The 19,011-nt window shown below is 39.6% G+C and overlaps 1 protein-coding gene across 3 annotated transcripts in view; it reads right to left on the bottom strand.

Annotated features, from left to right (window-relative positions):
• Nucleotides 1–3,300: 3,300 nt before the first annotated feature.
• pitx3 (paired-like homeodomain 3) overlaps nt 3,301–19,011 on the bottom strand; it is a 42,380-nt gene continuing 26,669 nt past the window's right edge. For all 3 annotated transcript variants that reach the window (XM_061963846.1, XM_061963862.1, XM_061963854.1), the window contains 2 exons: nt 8,170–8,375; nt 3,301–7,055 (listed from right to left, as the gene is read on the bottom strand). In XM_061963846.1, coding sequence (XP_061819830.1) covers nt 6,486–7,055; nt 8,170–8,375 — 776 coding nt within the window. In that variant the 3' untranslated portion in view covers nt 3,301–6,485. The remainder of the gene's footprint in view (nt 7,056–8,169; nt 8,376–19,011) is intronic.

The raw sequence follows: 19,011 nt of genomic DNA, 5'->3' as shown, positions 1-19,011 counted from the left end.
AAAAAAAAATGTTTATCAGTTTGAACATCAAATATGTTGTCTTTGTAGCATATTCAACTGAATATGGGTTGAAAATGATTTGTAAATCATTGTATTCTGTTTATATTTACATCTAACACAATTTCTCAACTCATATGGAAACGGGGTTTGTACTTTGATTTCAAAGTAATCATTATAGTGTTCATGGTAAATGATGTAGGACAAATTGTTTTAAGAGCATAGGAAGTGTTAATGCATGTGCGAGGGGCTTATAAAACCGTAGACTTTAAATGCATCCATCCATTTTCTACCGCTTGTCCCTGTCGGGGTCGCCAGGGCTGGAGCCTAAATATTCATAGAAAACATCAAATAACGCTGCGAGAAACAAGGGAACATAAAATGCGTTAAAGCTCTTTTAATTCAATAACAGCAATTCACAGTGTTTATTTTTTTCTGATCAAATTTCTCGTAAAGCTGGTCTTCGAATATTTTATTTAATGAGACAAAGCAGGCAAGATGAAGAAATAAAACCGCACTCCTACATATATTTTACATATATTTTACAGTCACACACAAGTCTATTCACGCCATGGCTTTTTCAACTTGGATCTATTCTTCTTGACTAAATTCTTCAGGCAAACTCAATATTTTTGTAATCTGGCGCTGCCCTCCTCCTGCTTGTCTAAATTGGCCTTTAACCTTTGACCTTTTTGGGGGATAGGCTTTCACAACAAAGTATTCATTTCCCAAAGGTTGTCTGCTCCTGCTTCCTAACAACTTTTCTGCTTTGTCATGTCCACGCCAACTTGGATATTATGCAACAACAAAAAAAGGACAAAGATTTTATCCTTTCAACCCCACGCAAACCTTAGTTTCTCTACTTAAAAGCTTTTGGAAAGTTTTCACTAACTGCTGTTTCAGTGTTTGTTTTCGAACAATCTTCACGACATCATTTCACCTTATTCAGCAAAGAAACACCAGTTATAAAATTATTTGGTGTCAGCTTTATTTCATGCGGTGGTAGACTAATAACACACACCATTTTTCTTGTGGTTTGCTAGGCCATGTATATGAACACTGATTTTTAAGGTAATGTAAATGAAATATATCATTATATTGATGAACACACTTAAGCTGGGTACACACATAAAAACCATCGGGATGTTTTTGTCCCGACTTTCCAACTTCTAACAATAAAAGCATCTTATAATATTGTATTGTAAGATTGCCGTATAAGATTGTCTTCTTCTGTGTTCTAATACTGTCTTATAAGATTTTATTATAATATTCCATTCAACCATCCATTTTCTACCGCTTGTCCCTCTCGGAGTCGCTGGGCTGGCTAGAGCCTATCCCAGCTTCATTCAGGCAGAAGGTGGGGTACATCCTCAACAAGTCGCCACCTCATTGCAAGGCCAACACAGATGGACAGACAACGTTCACTTGGGCCAATTTAGTGTTGCCAATCAACCTAACCCCAGGTGCATGACTTTGGAGGTGGGAGGAAGCCAAAGTCACGGGGAGACCCCGAGCCCAGGGATCAAACCCAGGACCTTCTTATTGTGAGGCACACGCACTAACCCCTGGTGCCACCGTGCTGCCCTATATATACAGGTAAAAGCCAGTAAATTAGAATATTTTGAAAAACTTGATTTATTTCAGTAATTGCATTCAAAAGGTGTAACTTGTACATTATATTTATTCATTGCACACAGACTGATGCATTCAAATGTTTATTTCATTTAATTTTGATGATTTGAAGTGGCAACAAATGAAAATCCAAAATTCCGTGTGTCACAAAATTAGAATATTACTTAAGGCTAATACAAAAAAGGGATTTTTAGAAATGTTGGCCAACTGAAAAGTATGAAAATGAAAAATATGAGCATGTACAATACTCAATACTTGGTTGGAGCTCCTTTTGCCTCAATTACTGCGTTAATGCGGCGTGGCATGGAGTCGATGAGTTTCTGGCACTGCTCAGGTGTTATGAGAGCCCAGGTTGCTCTGATAGTGGCCTTCAACTCTTCTGCGTTTTTGGGTCTGGCATTCTGCATCTTCCTTTTCACAATACCCCACAGATTTTCTATGGGGCTAAGGTCAGGGGAGTTGGCAGGCCAATTTAGAACAGAAATACCATGGTCCGTAAACCAGGCACGGGTAGATTTTGCGCTGTGTGCAGGCGCCAAGTCCTGTTGGAACTTGAAATCTCCATCTCCATAGAGCAGGTCAGCAGCAGGAAGCATGAAGTGCTCTAAAACTTGCTGGTAGACGGCCGCGTTGACCCTGGATCTCAGGAAACAGAGTGGACCGACACCAGCAGATGACATGGCACCCCAAACCATCACCCAACCATGCAAATTTTGCATTTCCTTTGGAAATCGAGGTCCCAGAGTCTGGAGGAAGACAGGAGAGGCACAGGATCCACGTTGCCTGAAGTCTAGTGTAAAGTTTCCACCATCAGTGATGGTTTGGGGTGCCATGTCATCTGCTGGTGTCGGTTCACTCTGTTTCCTGAGATACAGGGTCAACGCAGCCGTCTACCAGCAAGTTTTAGAGCACTTCATGCTTCCTGCTGCTGACCTGCTCTATGGAGATGGAGATTTCAAGTTCCAACAGGACTTGGCGCCTGCACACAGCGCAAAATCTACCCGTGCCTGGTTTACGGACCATGGTATTTCTGTTCTAAATTGGCCCGCCAACTCCCCTGACCTAAGCCCCATAGAAAATCTGTGGGGTATTGTGAAAAGGAAGATGCAGAATGCCAGACCCAAAAACGCAGAAGAGTTGAAGGCCACTATCAGAGCAACCTGGGCTCTCATAACACCTGAGCAGTGCCAGAAACTCATCGACTCCATGCCACGCCGCATTAACGCAGTAATTGAGGCAAAAGGAGCTCCAACCAAGTATTGAGTATTGTACATGCTCATATTTTTCATTTTCATACTTTTCAGTTGGCCAACATTTCTAAAAATCCCTTTTTTGTATTAGCCTTAAGTAATATTCTAATTTTGTGACACACGGAATTTTGGATTTTCATTTGTTGCCACTTCAAATCATCAAAATTAAATGAAATAAACATTTGAATGCATCAGTCTGTGTGCAATGAATAAATATAATGTACAAGTTACACCTTTTGAATGCAATTACTGAAATAAATCAAGTTTTTCAAAATATTCTAATTTACTGGCTTTTACCTGTATGTATGTATGTATGTATGTATGTATGTATATATATATATATATGTATATATATATATATATATATATATATATATATATATATATATATATATATATATATATATATACACACATATTTGTAGCTTAGCTGTATTATAATATTGTCATAAATGGTAAATGGGTCGTACTTGTGCTTTTCTACCTTTTTAAGGAACTCAAAGCGCTTTGACACTATTTTCCACATTCACCCATTCACACACTGATGGCAGGAGCTGCCATGCACGGCGCTAACCAGGCCCATCAGGAGCAAGGGTGAAGTGTCTTGCTCAAGGACACAACGGACGTGACTAGGATGGTAGAAGGTGGGGATTGAACCAGTAACCCTCAGATTGCTGGCACGGCCACTCTCCCAACTTCGCCACGCCGTCCCCATATAATATTGTCTTGTCTTTTGAGGTCTGATAAGAGTGAATTTGTTCCGATAATTGGCTACAAAAAAAGTTCCGGCCAACAACCATAAATAATTAACATAAACTCATGTCTGTATAGAAATCCTCCTGAGTCATCCTCTGTGAATAGTCACATGGTACAGAAAGTAACCAATTCGGTAGCTAATAAAAAGCATTATAGTTACCTACATCATATTGTCCCACTTTTTTGTTCAGTTTGGGATTTTTTGTTCAAAAATGACCAACGGTCAGTGAAAGCAGCACACAAAATGTCTTTCTCTAAAATAGTGAAGATGCTCCACATGATCGGCGCCATGTTTGTTTACAATGAATTCAGGGGACAGGCTTGTAAAGGAAAAGAAAAGGAGTGCTTGATTTGATCACCCTAGCCCACCTACAGCACATTACAGGTAATCTCACCTCAATGGAAATTGTATTTGATTCAATATATTGTTTTTTTGGACCTATGATTTTATGTTATATGATTTGTCTGTGTGACATTTAGGGCGAGGATTGTCGTTGTCGAGTCCGATTCGTTAGATTTTGCACAGTCGACGATCAGTCAAATCTATGGCGTGGAGAGAAAATAAAGTAAGAGAAAAATAGATTATAATATTATGTAGTGCTGTAAACTGACTGGTCAATAGGTGTCAGTAAGGTCACATTGATGTTGGAGTCGTGTATAAAGAGAGCATGGCCAACTAAACAACAGGTGCCAACCCCAAAGAATGTGCAATTGCTGTCGTTTTGACTTTAGTTTTTCTGACGAAATAAACCAAAAAATACGTCTATACATAGTTTTAAACATACTCCAGCTCATAAACTTACATTAAAACATGCTTTTATTTCGTGAAATTATAATTCTGTAGCCGTATTTGACGCACTTTGCGGGACAAGCTGTAGTAAATGGATTGATGGGTGGATGCTGCTACGTTCCTGAAGTGTTTCGTGACTCGCAGGTACTCGAACACGCACCCGACAGCGCAATAAATGTAAAAACAAAAAAATACACAGAATGACCAAAGAAATAACCTAATTTTGCCAAAATCTTTATTAGCTTTGGACCAACAATCACGGAGAAATTGTGACTTCTGTGTGAAGTATGCCAACTGTGGTGGCTGACTCTGATGTATTTGTAATCACTGCATGTATCTCTTTTATGTAGTGTTCTAACCAAGCTTACTTTTTGGTGACATGTTAAGTGAATAAGTATACTTTTGTAGTTATTTTCCCATATTTCTGCACAACAACTCACATATGGAAACACTGGCAAGCAGTTGATAAAGAATATGGAGTGATTATTGGTCAATATTGACATTATTTTGGCCACTTTATGTTGGATATTTTTTATGAGATTTTCAGTTCATTTTCTTATCTATTATTACACCCAAAATGCGGTTTATTCTACTCTTTCAATGCCTATTTGTGTCTGTGTTTGACTTTCTGGTATACTGTTACCGAATTGCATTATTGTAGTTTTACTGAATTTCAAATATTGTCTGTTTTTGTCAAATTATCTCTTTAATTTGTTCATTTCTTTTTTTATTATTTGTATTTGCTTCTGTGTGTTCTCTTCTGAACAAAACAGTCTTGTAATTGGTAGATCTCCAGTGTTGATGCCGAACCTTCACTTCCTATACTTGTCTTCTTTCTGGCTTGTGGGGAAAGCGATGTAAAATCCTTCCACAATTCTGGCGGGTGGAGCAGCCCCATGCTGCACACCAGGGCATTTATACACGGCGAAAAACTAACGAGGAAGCGCCGCAAACATAGCATCAGCTCAAAGTTGGTAGTAGTCATAGCGCTCTGAAGTCACTTGAGTGCCTTTTGACCAATCATTGAGGAGATCGCCTGAAACCGAAAGTTGGCCATACTCTCTTTATACACAACTCTGACTGATGTAGATCTAGTCGCTATGAGGTGATTCTTCCAAAGTTAATCATTTAACTTATAAAATAAATACAGTCTTTTTAATAAAAGTGAACAAAACAGCCATCTCATTTGCGACTTTTTCCACCTCAAAAGAAGGCTAAACACTCTGATAAACAAATTAACATGGTAGAAATTGGATAGTTAAGTGAGGTCCTTAGCCCTGTGAAAGACATCAAACTTGCCTACACAGAGGAAGTAAAAGTCGTAACAATGTTTAAAGGATCATTACCTTTTCCTGCCTTCTTCCAACAGAGAGTAGAATGAAGTTACCGTTAGACGATTTGACTGCAAGGTTGATAGTCGAATCGTACTTCTCTGAATAGTCGTAATCGTACTCCTCTAAATAGAATCTGCGAATATTTGACTATTTGAAGACAGTCCTATTGACGTCATAACTCCTCATAACCGCTCGATAATTATCATGAACTTTTCTTATACACTCCTGGAAGCTTTTTATAGTTCCTGTATTTATTTTTCCTAATTTGTACCCATCTTTCCATGGTGAGTTTACGCTATCCAATTAGCTAGCTTCTTGTTTTGCTACTGTACTGCTACATAATTAATGACTTACCGGTAGTTAACAGCACCTTTTTTCCCCGCATTAACATCAATTGTAATAATAGAATAGGAACAGTGAAAATGTTTGTTTTTGAAAATATCCACGTTGGTTTGGACATGTCCTGTACTATGTTTTCATCGAATATTCAGTCACATAGAAAAAAAGTGTTATTTACATTAGAGACAATCACAGGTTACGCTGAAGCATTCCTGTCTCAGTTCCTTTTCCTTTCTACTTTTACTCTAACCATGCAGTTAAGAAAGATGAAGTTTTTTGTTTTTTTTAGAGATCCTTCCAAAGCGTGACTCAGTTGGCCGCAAAAACAAAGCGAGTGTTCCTTGGCGGCAGGGTGGTCCATGGAGGAGCTAGTGGACTTGATACTCTTCATACCGGCCGGTCTACAGCGTACTGGCAGGGGCTCAGGTTGGACACAGGATTCTGCACAGTGGGATAAGCGAAGTTGGCGTGCTGCTTGGCCTTCAGTCGCAAACTAGCCAGACTGGAGTTGCAGGTGTCTCTGTACATGTAAGGGCTGGCCGTGCTGGCATACGGGCAGTTGGCTGCCGTCACCGCCGCCGAGTTGAGTGACGTTGGGCCATTGAGATTGTTGAGGCTGCCCAGATTGTTGAGGCCCGCGGTGGGAACTCCGGCCACAGCCGAGGGCACCATGGTGGAGGCCATGTTCATAGCTGGGATTGAGCTAGGGGGGGGGAACATGGGCTGGGACGACAAGGGGCCTACATTCATGGAGTTAAAGAATGGGAAGCTCTTAGTGGAGAGTGGGCTGCTCGCCAGGCTCTTGGTGGCCCAGTTGTTGTAAGAATATCCTGCGTACATGTCATCGTAGGGCTGCATCAGTCCGTTAAACTGCGCGCCAAGACCGCTTTTACACAACTCAGCCTGCTGGTTCCTCTCCCGTTTTCTCCACTTGGCTCGGCGGTTCTTGAACCACACCTGTAGAAGTGAAATGACTCATTAACTAAAACTAGTGCTGTCAAACCATTCACCTTTTCAATAACAGGATTGCTGTGGATTCATTAAGATTGAGCACCGATTAGTATAGTTTTTTTTAATCTACATGATGACATGTTGTGAATAATGAAATATGCAATGAAAATACAAATTGCACTCGATCCAAAGGCTAATAACAGTCTTTGCGGCACTAATGGGATTAATTAGTATAGTAGTATTGGTTATTGCACAATAATGCAATACTTTGTGCTGCTGTCAGTGTTTGAGTCCGTAATTCACTTCAATCATTAAGTTTTTGCAAAGTGCGCTTTTTTCCATTATTGCCGTCAAACCACTAATGTTTAGATCAAATTAGTCACATATTAGAATGTTGATTAATCATGACTAATCACATTAAATTATTTGCCATCATAGTTTAAATTAACTTTAAAAAGGATAGGGGATTTACTACTAATCCAATACCGATATTGAAGCTTTGAGTAATGGCCGATACCGAAATAGATCCGAAAATACATACTTTGCAATGTCGAGTGTTAGAAAAGTTTTGATCAAGTGAAATTAGTCAAACAGAGAACAATGGTATATATGAAAAAGACTGACCTATTGATTATTAACAATTTGTAATTGACTTATGCCGTCTTTAAGTTGTAGTGGAATGCTGATTGTTTTGTTTTTTTAATAACACCTAGTGATCACAATAAATCATTAAGTCAAGATCATGACACAGTAAGTTGAATGATGCAAACACGTTAGTTACTGGATACTTTCTAATGCTCTTCTTCCTTGGAGACTTTGTATACTGTAAGTAATAAAAAAACGAATTATTTGATACTTTTTTATATTGACAAATGTTTTAGACTGCAAAGTTGTTCAAATAATGACACTTATTATGTAGGTCTATCTTATCAGTGAAGGAGCAAAAAGGGGCTAGGAATAAGTTTGCACTAAAATGTTATATGAAGTGTCCTGTCTCCAATTAATTGACAATTTACTACATTTTATTTCACACAAAACGGGGTCCCCCACAGATTGCAGGGCCCTATGCACAGCATGTGATCTGCGTACTCAGGACTTGACTTTACTTAAAAGGACCTACCCTGACGCGTGCTTCTGTGAGGTTGGTCCACACTGCAATCTCCTCCCTGGTGCTCATGTCGGGGTAGCGGTTCCTCTGAAAGGTGGCCTCCAGCTCCTGGAGCTGCTGGCTGGTGAAGTGAGTTCTCTGTCGTCGCTGCTTCTTCTTGAGTGAGCCGTCGTCGGCGCCGGATTCGTCCAACTGATTCTGCTGGGATTTCTCAGTGTCTGCAGCCGCATAGACGACAGTTGGCCCAACATGGACTTATTATTATATAGTATATATATTATTATCACAAACATGGCTTCACAGTCACAAATTCATTCTATTTGAAAACTTGCACTATGTAATGTTTGTGTTTTCTTTTGTTTGTAATTGTATGTAAAACGTAGTCCACAAACCACACTTTGATAAACTTGGTTTTAAAAGATGCAACAATAGTGGTATCACAGTACATTAATTCATTTGTAACTTGATTTTTTGTACGGAACCTTCAATTCAGTATTTATGGTGTCAAACACATATCCAATCTTTGGCAAGCAGGAGTCATGGCAAAAGATAGTGTCAAGGAGAATCCAGAGCTTGAAACCCTCCTGGTAAAGTCCCCTGGTAGTTAAGGAACACCTGGCATTTCTGGTGAAACTTGTAAACAAATACAAGTGGATTAGATGAAAGAAGTGGGTTGCCAGTGTTCAGTAGAGATGGAGAACAGATCTACAAACTGGTATTATTAATAATCAATACTAATACATTTTACTACAGATGAGATAATCCTTTACACTCTTCAAACTATACTGAAAAGTGTGTGTATATTGCATACACAAGTGTTTTCTTGTTTCATATTAAAATAAGGATAGTGGAAAAAAAATCCCCAAAAAGTGCAGTTTTCTTTAACCATGTGACCGCCAGCCCATGCCGTAAATGCGGGGAAAGGCAGCAACAAGCAGGAACAAACAGCCAGCAAAAATGGACAAATTAAAGTGCACACCGAATGACAATGCCAGACCTAAGCCCTGAAAGTGGGTCTCATGACAAGACCTACTTGCAGCAGAGTTCTGATGGCAGTGCGTCAAAAAAAAGAAAAGTGAAAGTGAAATCAGACATGGCAAAATGTTGAGAAAGTGCAGAAATCAACATTGGCTGCAAGTTCAATTCAATTCGATGTATTTATCAGAAACATGTCAAAACTTCAAAAGCACACATTTTGCTAAAGTGATTAACCATCCAAAAGGAGTGGGACGAAGTTCGATTCATAAAGATAATATCTTGTGACATGTGAAAGTATCTGCTACTATGAAATGGACAGTGATAACGAAGCAGCATAGTGGTCTCATGATTGACACTTTGGGCCTGATTTATTAAGATAGAAACACCACACAGTAAACAGCAAGCGCAATCTATAAAATAGCATGTACTATTAGTGGGCATGTTGCGTGCAATTTAGTAAGACTGTGTGTGCAATTGAAAAGTGGTGCAGGCCGCCTTATTTAAATTAGGATTTTGCGTACAGCATACGGGGTATCACTCCGGAGACATTTTAGATAAGACAAAAAAACAATACACATAAATAAATAATGAATGAAAAGGAGCAGAAAGATGGACAACTTATATCTGCCCCCTATACATACAGTTGTTCAATTCAGAAGATGAGATATATACATAGGTATATATTCATAACATGCATATTTCATAACATACAACAAAATAACGAAACATAGAAACAATAATTTACTCCAAGTCATATCTTGAGTAAATCATGATTTGTAAAACAATTTTTAATACTGTAGGAGACTTAAATTGTTTTATTTCACTGTCAAGATTGTTAAATAAACTAACACTTTTAATTGAAATACTTATTTCCTTTATCCCTGTTCTAAATCTCGGTTTAGTAAAGATCTTAGTTCCTTTTAGATTATAATTACTTTTTTTTTTAAACAAATCTGTTTTGAATGTTGTTTGGAAGAATTTGTGTATGTGCTTTGTATGTAATTTTCACGATATTGTACTCTACCAATTCATAAAACTGGGTTAACTGTTTGATAATTGGATTTGTGGATTCCGTGTTTGCATTTCAAGTAATTATTCTTATGGCTCTTTTATGCAGAAGGAATATTGGATTCATGTGCACTCATTTACTGCACATTCTTGTAGCGTTTTGCTATGTTTTCACACATACATTTAGAAGCAGTCGTGCAGTGCATCAATAAAACCAGTTTTCATTTGATCTTTATTAGCACTATACTGTAGATGCGCTCATTGGAGAGACGAGGGGGCTGACGTGGACGACAATATCCTCTCAGCAGTCATTGTTGTCCACACCCAAGCCCTGGTAATGGCTGCTGATGGCGCGGAGAGTGTCCAAGGGCTGGCCGCATATGTGGCTGATGCTCTTTCGCCAGGCAAGCAGACCGCTGGGCTGAAGGTCTAGCTGGTTGCATAACCAGAGACGAGGCAGGAAGCGGCACGGTGGGACGGCCCGCTGGAGACGAGGCAGGAAGCGGCTCCGTGGGACGGCCTGCTGGTGACAAGGCAGGAAGCGGCGCCGTGGTACAGCCTGCTGGAGACGAAGATGGCGGTGCCGTGGGACGGCCCACTGGAGACATAGATGGTGTGTCCAGAGCTGGAGCAGCATGCGGCTGGGCTGTCGGCGAGTCCGGAGCTAGAGTAGCAGGCGGCTGGGCTTTTGGCATGTCCGGAGCTAGAGCAGCAGGCGTCTGCAGGCCCACTGGGGTTGCTGGTGGCGTCTGTAGGCCCGCTGAGGTTGTTGGTGGCAAGGCTGGAGCTGACGGCAGAGCTGGAACGGGCGCCGAACCTGGAGCAAGCTTGGCGGAAGCGGGCGTCGAAGCACGAAGCTGATCCTCCATTTCCAGCTCAATCAACACCTTCCAGTATCACTCCTCCGTCCACGCCGCAATGTACTTCTCTAGAGAGTATCTGGTAGATTGCGGTGCTGGAGCATTACGCGGCTGGGCAGGCGTCAAGGCTGCTTGGGCAAGCTCGACTGAAGCGGGCATCGGAGCTTGCCTATTGGGAGGCAGGGACTGGCTAGGTGTATTAGCCTATTGAAAAATTTACCGATTTTCAGCAGCCTTTGACTTAATGTCCTCAAGTGAAGGCTGCCTGGCAGACATGGTCAAGGAAAAAGAGACTGAATAACTCGTGAGGTCATTAAAGCGCACCTGTGGCGTGACGTCATTGCGCTGTGACGGGTTAGAGTCCTGGCTAACCGCCCACAACATGGAAAGCTTGGGAACATGATGAACTGGGATACCAAACTGCGGCAGCGAGGAGATCAAGGCTGGCTGTACTTTGCGCGTCTGGCTGTCGAGTCAAAGCCGCTGAGGAGGGCTTCCCCTACGTCAACCCGCACAGGATAGCGATGTATATAGGTCCCCAGGACAAACTGTGTCAATCGGGATCAGCGTTCCATCGGGACCCCAAATCAACGTCTCGTTCTCCTCTGGAGAATGACAAAGGCTCTCCGCCTCATCGCTTTCAACAGCCGCCAAGTCCATACCTCTATTTCCTCCAAAGTGAAGTCCTGGGCGTTGTTCTCTGTGGAGAAACATCTTGTTGGCAGTGTCCTGTTACGTCGTGGCCGCATGACTGCGATGGTCATGTTCTCAAGATGCAGAAAGGACGGCAGTGTGCAGGTAAGATGCTTCTTTATTAATCAATAAGTGAGGGAAAAATACAAAACAAGAGCGACGTGCCGATGGCACGGAAAAGTTCGACAAAGCTTAACTCAGAAAGGATCAACCGCTAGTGACTAAATAGGAGAAACTAAAAACGCAAGCTGTCGCAAAAAGCGAGTGACACTGCACGACAGAGTGAGGCGCGAGGCAGGAATAAATAGCTCTCTGATTAGTGACCAGCCGTGTTGGGTTAGTTACTGAAAACCAGTAATTAGTTACAGTTACTAGTTACCTTATTTCAAAAGTAACTCAGTACTAACTCAGTTACATACACCAAAAAGTAATGCGTTACTGTGAAAAGTAAATATTTTGTTACTTCTTTTTTTCTTTTTTTTTTAAGGCTCCCATTAATGCCCTTTTAGCATTCATTTCAGTACTGTTATTGCACTGGAGAATAATACAATCTGTTGATCAACTTGATATGCATTTGCATCACTGAACTCTGCTAAGCAATGTGGTCTACATACAACACACAAAGACAAATATATGTTTCAAAGGGCCAATTTATTTCAGGCCAGAACATATTGACAAAACTATTTTAAATAGCTGCAACATAACATACATAAGTAACAAACAGCATAACAACAACATAGCTGTAAACCTGGCTTCACCCAAGGAAGGCACACATGACATACACAAAGCCTAACCAGGCATTTTTTTCTCTCTATGAATTGTGAAATAAAATCATGTCTTCAGGAGATCAACACTGTACTGAAGCCCAGAACACTCTAGGCATTTCCCCAGTTTTAGATTAGAGATAAGGAAAGATTGGCCTGGCCCACTAGGATCCCTCTTTATGTTTGTGAACTTTATAGTCCATACATTTAGAGTGATGTGATAATCAAACACTCCAGAAGTCTAGCATGAAAGAGCAACAGCATATAAGAGAATTGACAGACTGTGTACCTTCAGTGCTGAATGATGAGCAGAGGCAGAGTTTGGAGTGTTTTCTTTAGCTCGCTTTCTATTTTTATGTACTCACTGTCCAGGTGCCATTTGCTGTTTGACGGCCGGTATCATGCTAATCAGCTGCCTGAAAGCCGGTGACTCCACTGTAGAAATAGCCTGCATGTCTTCTAGCACATACGCTGCAATAGCTCTATCAATGTTGTCCTGGTTAGCAGTCCCTCCGTTAAAATCCAGCTGCTGTTGCTGAGGTGGTGGTGGAGGTGGAGGTGAAGCGTGTCTCTCTTTACTAGCTTTGTCGAAGCATGTTACTTTTGTAGCTGTTTTGGGCAGTAGATAGATAGGATCTTTGATCCAAGACAGAACTTACATTTAACTAAAATTTTCTTTTCTTTGTGCTCGACAAAATAAAAGTAGTGAGAATATCTCCATGTTAAGAAACTCGACTTCGGCTCCGCCATGATGTCTTGTTAGTAAACACAGACACGCCCCTCCCCCCACCAACACACAGCGCGCCTCTTCTATCCCTTGTGACACAGGAAAATTCAGAAGGACGACAATGCAGCTCTCCAATAAAACAAACTCAGATCTTCTCTGTTTCTAGCCGATACTACATAAAAAATAAAGTAAAATAAAGCAGTAATGCATCATGTAGTAACGGTAACTGAGTTACTGAATATAAAAAAATAACGCGTTAGACTACTAGTTACTGCCGAAAATAACGCCGTAACAGTAATGCGTTACTTTATAACGTGTTAGTCCCAACTATGGTGACCAGGAGCTGATGAGCATCCGGACCACTAATCAGAGTCAGGTGACAATAATCAGCACCCATGGCAACAAAGAAAACCAACAAGGGTGCTTAAACAGAACTAATCACCACTTACAGAAATATCAAAATAAACACGATCCAGACAACGGGTCATGACACAAGATGCAAAAAATGCATACTTCAACAAGTTTTTTTTGTATAAGAAATTATTTTAATAATATATAATCTATGTGAAAAAAACATGTCTTAATCAAAAAATACTAAAGAACATCAAAACACATCCATTGAATTGTTTTTAATCAGCCCCTCAAGTCCTCTTGTTGCTATAAAATTATAAAATGATGTTGCTGAATAGGCAATATGTTTCATATTTTTTATTTCTGACTGTCCAAAATGTTGACAAGCACATGTAATACGGAGGATTCTCGTCTGTACATCGTCTGTGCAGCGCGAGCGCTGAGCCTGCAACCGTGTGTAGAACTGTCAGTTTCTGACACGTGCTGTATAAAACGCAAAATAGCGCTCGCCAAAAGGCATGTTGATTAATCACATTGCGTGCGCTAAATAAGTATATTTACATTTTCTCCTCCCAAATTGTGGCTGTTTTGATGATCAGGATATATTTTGCAAATCATTGAAGACATAGACGCAAAATCGAATGAATGCCTTATTCTTCTCACTTAACAGACGCAATCCACTTGCGCACATTTAGTAGATTTGCTTAGTAGCTTTGCGTGTGCTATTAATGCTATCAGTACACGCAAACCTTAAGTAAATAAGTCCCTTCCTGTTTTTTCTCCAATGCAACACTCCTACCAGTTTGCAAGACAACCACAGGAATAAAAGCACAAGACTGCTGGTGGCGTCTTAATACAACTCTGATACAATATTGGCACGGAACTTTGATTATTTTGTAGTGTGGAATTTTAGGAAAGTTTTGAGCGAGTAAAGTTAGTCAAACAGAGAAATGGATGGATGGATGGATGGATGGAATTATTTTTTTGGTGACACTCAGTGGTTTAAATAATTCATGAAGTTAAGCTCATGACGCAGTAAATTGAATGATGTGGACACGTTTGTTACTGGCTAATTTCGAATACGCTTCTGCCTTGCGGACTTTGTGTCCGGTTTTAAACTGGAATATTGTTCAACAAAGGAAACTACATACGTATGTCCAGCTTGTGTGCTATTGTGTACTAAGCTGTTGTGTAGCTGCTAATTCCTAGTAGCCAATAGCGTACCATGTTCAAGTTTTGTAAATGACTTGATTAAAATACAAGAAAACACCAACCTTGTGTGCTTATTGGAGGACATTTAGATGTTAACTGGCTGTACAGCTTTGCACAAGTACATTTTAAAAATGCATGTTAATTTTCCATGCAAACACATACTGTATAATGTTTTGTTTTGATGATCAATGGTTTAGGATACTTTTAATAAGTGCATACATATTCATATTTCGTCACTCTCTTTGCTCATGTAAAATGAAACATCACATTAAAAAATTATTACATTTAATCGTGACTAATCAAAATGAATCCACAGCAACCCTAATCTGATTCAAATGTTAATGATATATCATTATTATTTTTGTTGATAGTTTAAAAAAAAAAAAAATTGTGTGCTCAATAAACATGTATGAAAATGTGTTTGTGTTTACGTAAAGCACTCCATTGAAAGGTGTGCTTGTTCGAGCACACATTCACACCCTGCAATGTGAGGACCTCACAGAAAGAAGTGAAATGAGTGGTCCAGTTAATCCAGAGGATTAGGGGGCAGGTTGGCTTGTGTTTAGTGAGGGTTTAACTCCAAACGAGCTGCAGGCTTTAGAATAGACTCCAGCAGAAGCAATAAGAGCCAAGCTTGGCCTGTTATCTGGAAGTAAACTGACACTGGCTAAGCTGTCATTTAAGGGCAAGGTGGAAAAAACACAATGCGGACCAAACGTGCTTGCCACAATAAACGCCTCGGACTGATAATGTGCTGACAAAGCGGATCTTTGCTAGGGCAGCTTCATGGAGCATATTATTATGCAAGGCTTTTATACAAATAATACAGACACACACACACATACACATATATATATATATATATATATATATATATATATATATATATATATATATATATATATATATATATACATATATTTACTGAGTAGATTAGATTAGACATCTCTGCGCTGCTGACCGTCTCCGCTCGGGATGATTTCCTGCTGGCCCCACTATGGACTGGACTCTCACTATTATGTTAGATCCACTATGGACTGGACTCTCACTAATATGTTAGATCCACTATGGACTGGAATTTCACAATATTATGTCAGAGTCCCACTCGACATCCATTGCTTTCGGTCTCCCCTAGAGGGGGGGTTACCCACATATGCGGTCCTCTCCAAGGTTTCTCATAGTCATTCACATTGACGTCCCATTGGGGTGAGTTTTTCCTTGCCCTTATGTGGGCTCTATACCGCGGATGTCGTTGTGGCTTGTGCAGCCCAGCCCTTTGAGACACTTGTGATTTAGGGCTATATAAATAAACATTGATTGATTGATTAAAACATTGTCATGCAGAGATATGCATACCATTAACTTGTACAACATGTAATGTACAGAATATCAGAAGCATTTATTCAGGTAGAAAACAGATTGCATTACCAAACATCTTTGAAAAATCAAACCATGATTGCAACAATCCGCATTTTGTGTTATTAATGTGTGAAACTGCTATCTAAACATAGAAGTGTAGCTTCTCCTTGAAATGCAATTGCTCCAACAGGAATAAAAAATTATGTGTTCCTACAAAATACAAAATAACACTGCAGGTAATTTGTTGTATTCTCATTTAAAGCGTGCTTATGCTCTTTTTGTGCTGAGCTGTTTCGTTAAAGCTAACTAATTGTCCAGTCAGGGTAATAAATACTTGAAATGTATATGTCTATAGTACACGTATTAATGACAAAAAATATATCTATCTGCAATTAATTCTGTGTGAACTATAAACAAACTGTGATTAATTGCCATTAAAAATGTTTATTGTTTGCATATATATATATAAAAATATACATACACACACATGTATATATATGTATATATATATATATGTGTGTGTGTATATATATATATATATATATATATATATATATATATATGTACATATACACATATGTATGTGTGCATAGATATTGTAACTGCAGGAGTCGAGCATGAGAAAATGTATTGATTTGTTGGTATTTTTCTATCAATCTTCCTTGCAAAAAACATGTATCCTATTAATAATGATACGCTTTGTACATTATTTATGTATATTTTCAATGCAGAATTTGGCCCAAAAACATCAAATGAGACATGTGAGATCTTCAGTTAGTTGTTATCATATTCAGAGTATAGAAAATGAATGCATTATTAGAGAGGCAGCACAATTGATGGCGGAGCCTCCAAATATTGAGGATTATGGCGTCTGTGTTGTATGGGGTTCATTGTTTGCACTTATTTACTTGTAATATTCACAATAATGCACTAAAAATACAACCTGTCAAACTCACCAAAATGCATGTATCATATATGACATAATATTTCACTTTTAAAAAAAAAAAATCATGTTTGTATAACATTGATTTAATGCAGGGGTGTCAAACGTATAGCCTGCGGGCCGTATCAAGCCCGCAAACTGGTTTAATCCGGCCCGCAAAAGGAGTTTGCTCAGTAAAAAAATTTGCTGCAATTTTTTAATAAAAGAAACTGCTGTTCTAAATATGTCCACTGGATGTCGCAATAGAAATTCAAGAGTAACCCGAGTCACACATGACAGGGTTTAAAGATGACGTGTCAGCTGATTTTAAGTGCCCTGTGGATTGGCTGCCGCTACTCCAATCAGCCCAGGTGATTTTACCATACAGCCCATGAGCTAAAGTGAGTTTGACACCCATTATATAATGTATTAATTTTAATATTTTCATATTTATATTACTCTACATAATGTTTAAAGGGGAACATTATCACCAGACCTATGTAAGCGTCAATATATACCTTGATGTTGCAGAAAAAAGACCATATATTTTTTTAACCGATTTCCGAACTCTAAATGGGTGAATTTTGGCAAATTAAACGCCTTTCTAATATTCGCTCTCGGAGCGATGACCTCACAACGTGGCGTCACATCGGGAAGCAATCCGCCATTTTCTCAAACACCGAGTCAAATCAGCTCTGTTATTTTCCGTTTTTTCGACTGTTTTCCGTACCTTGAAGACATCATGCCTCGTCGGTGTGTTGTCGGAGGGTGTAACAACACGAACAGGGACGGATTCAAGTTGCACCAGTGGCCCAAAGATGCGAAAGTGGCAAGAAATTGGACGTTTGTTCCGCACACTTTACCGACGAAAGCTATGCTACGACAGAGATGGCAAGAATGTGTGGATATCCTGCGACACTCAAAGCAGATGCATTTTCAACGATAAAGTCAAAGAAATCTGCCGCCAGACCCCCATTGAATCTGCCGGAGTGTGTGAGCAATTCAGGGACAAAGGACCTCGGTAGCACGGCAAAAATTGGCGGCAGTTTGTTCCCGCAGACGAGCGAGCTAAACCCCCTATCGACCCTAGCTTCCCTGGCCTGCTGACATCAACTCCAAAACTGGATAGATCAGCTTTCAGGAAAAGAGCGCGGATGAGTGTATGTCTACAGAATCTATTAATTGATGAAAATTGGGCTGTCTGCACTCTCAAAGGGCATGTTGTTGCCAAATGTATTCATATGCTGTAAACCTAGTTCATAGTTGTTAGTTTCCTTTAATGCCAAACAAACACATACCAATCGTTGGTTAGAAGGCGATCGCCGAATTCGTCCTTGCTTTCTCCCGTGTCGCTGGCTGTCGTGTCGTTTTCGTCGGTTTCGCTTGCATACGGTTCAAACCGATTTGGCTCAATAGCTTCAGTTTCTTCTTCAATTTTGTTTTCGCTGCCTGCCTCCACACTACAACCATCCGTTTCAATACATTCGTAATCTGTTGAATCGCTTAAGCCGCTGAAATCCGAGTCTGAATCCGAGCTAATGTCGCTATAGCTTGCTGTTCTTTCCGCCATGTTTGTTTGTGTTGGCTTCACTATGTGACGTCACAGGAAAATGGACGGGTGTTTATAACGATGGTTAAAATCAGGCACTTTGAAGCTTTTTTTTAGGGATATTGCGTGATGGGTAAAATTTTGAAAAAAACTTTGAAAAATATAATAAGCCACTGGGAACTGATTTTTAATGGTTTTAAAAAGTCTGAAATTGTGATAATGTTCCCCTTTAAATAATTATATATATATATATATATATATATATATATATATAATTATAATTATAAAACTTTTTTTTTTTATATAATTCTATCTATTATTTATCTTTACTCAATGATAAATTGTGAATTGAATGAAATTCTTTGTACATATATGTATATATGTGTATATATCTATCTTGTCCAGGGTGTACCCCGCCTGGGATACACCCT

Source organism: Nerophis lumbriciformis, linkage group LG02 (assembly GCF_033978685.3).
Source record: "Nerophis lumbriciformis linkage group LG02, RoL_Nlum_v2.1, whole genome shotgun sequence".
Taxonomy (NCBI): Eukaryota; Metazoa; Chordata; class Actinopteri; order Syngnathiformes; family Syngnathidae; genus Nerophis; species Nerophis lumbriciformis.
This window is presented reverse-complemented; position numbering and strand designations above follow the sequence as displayed.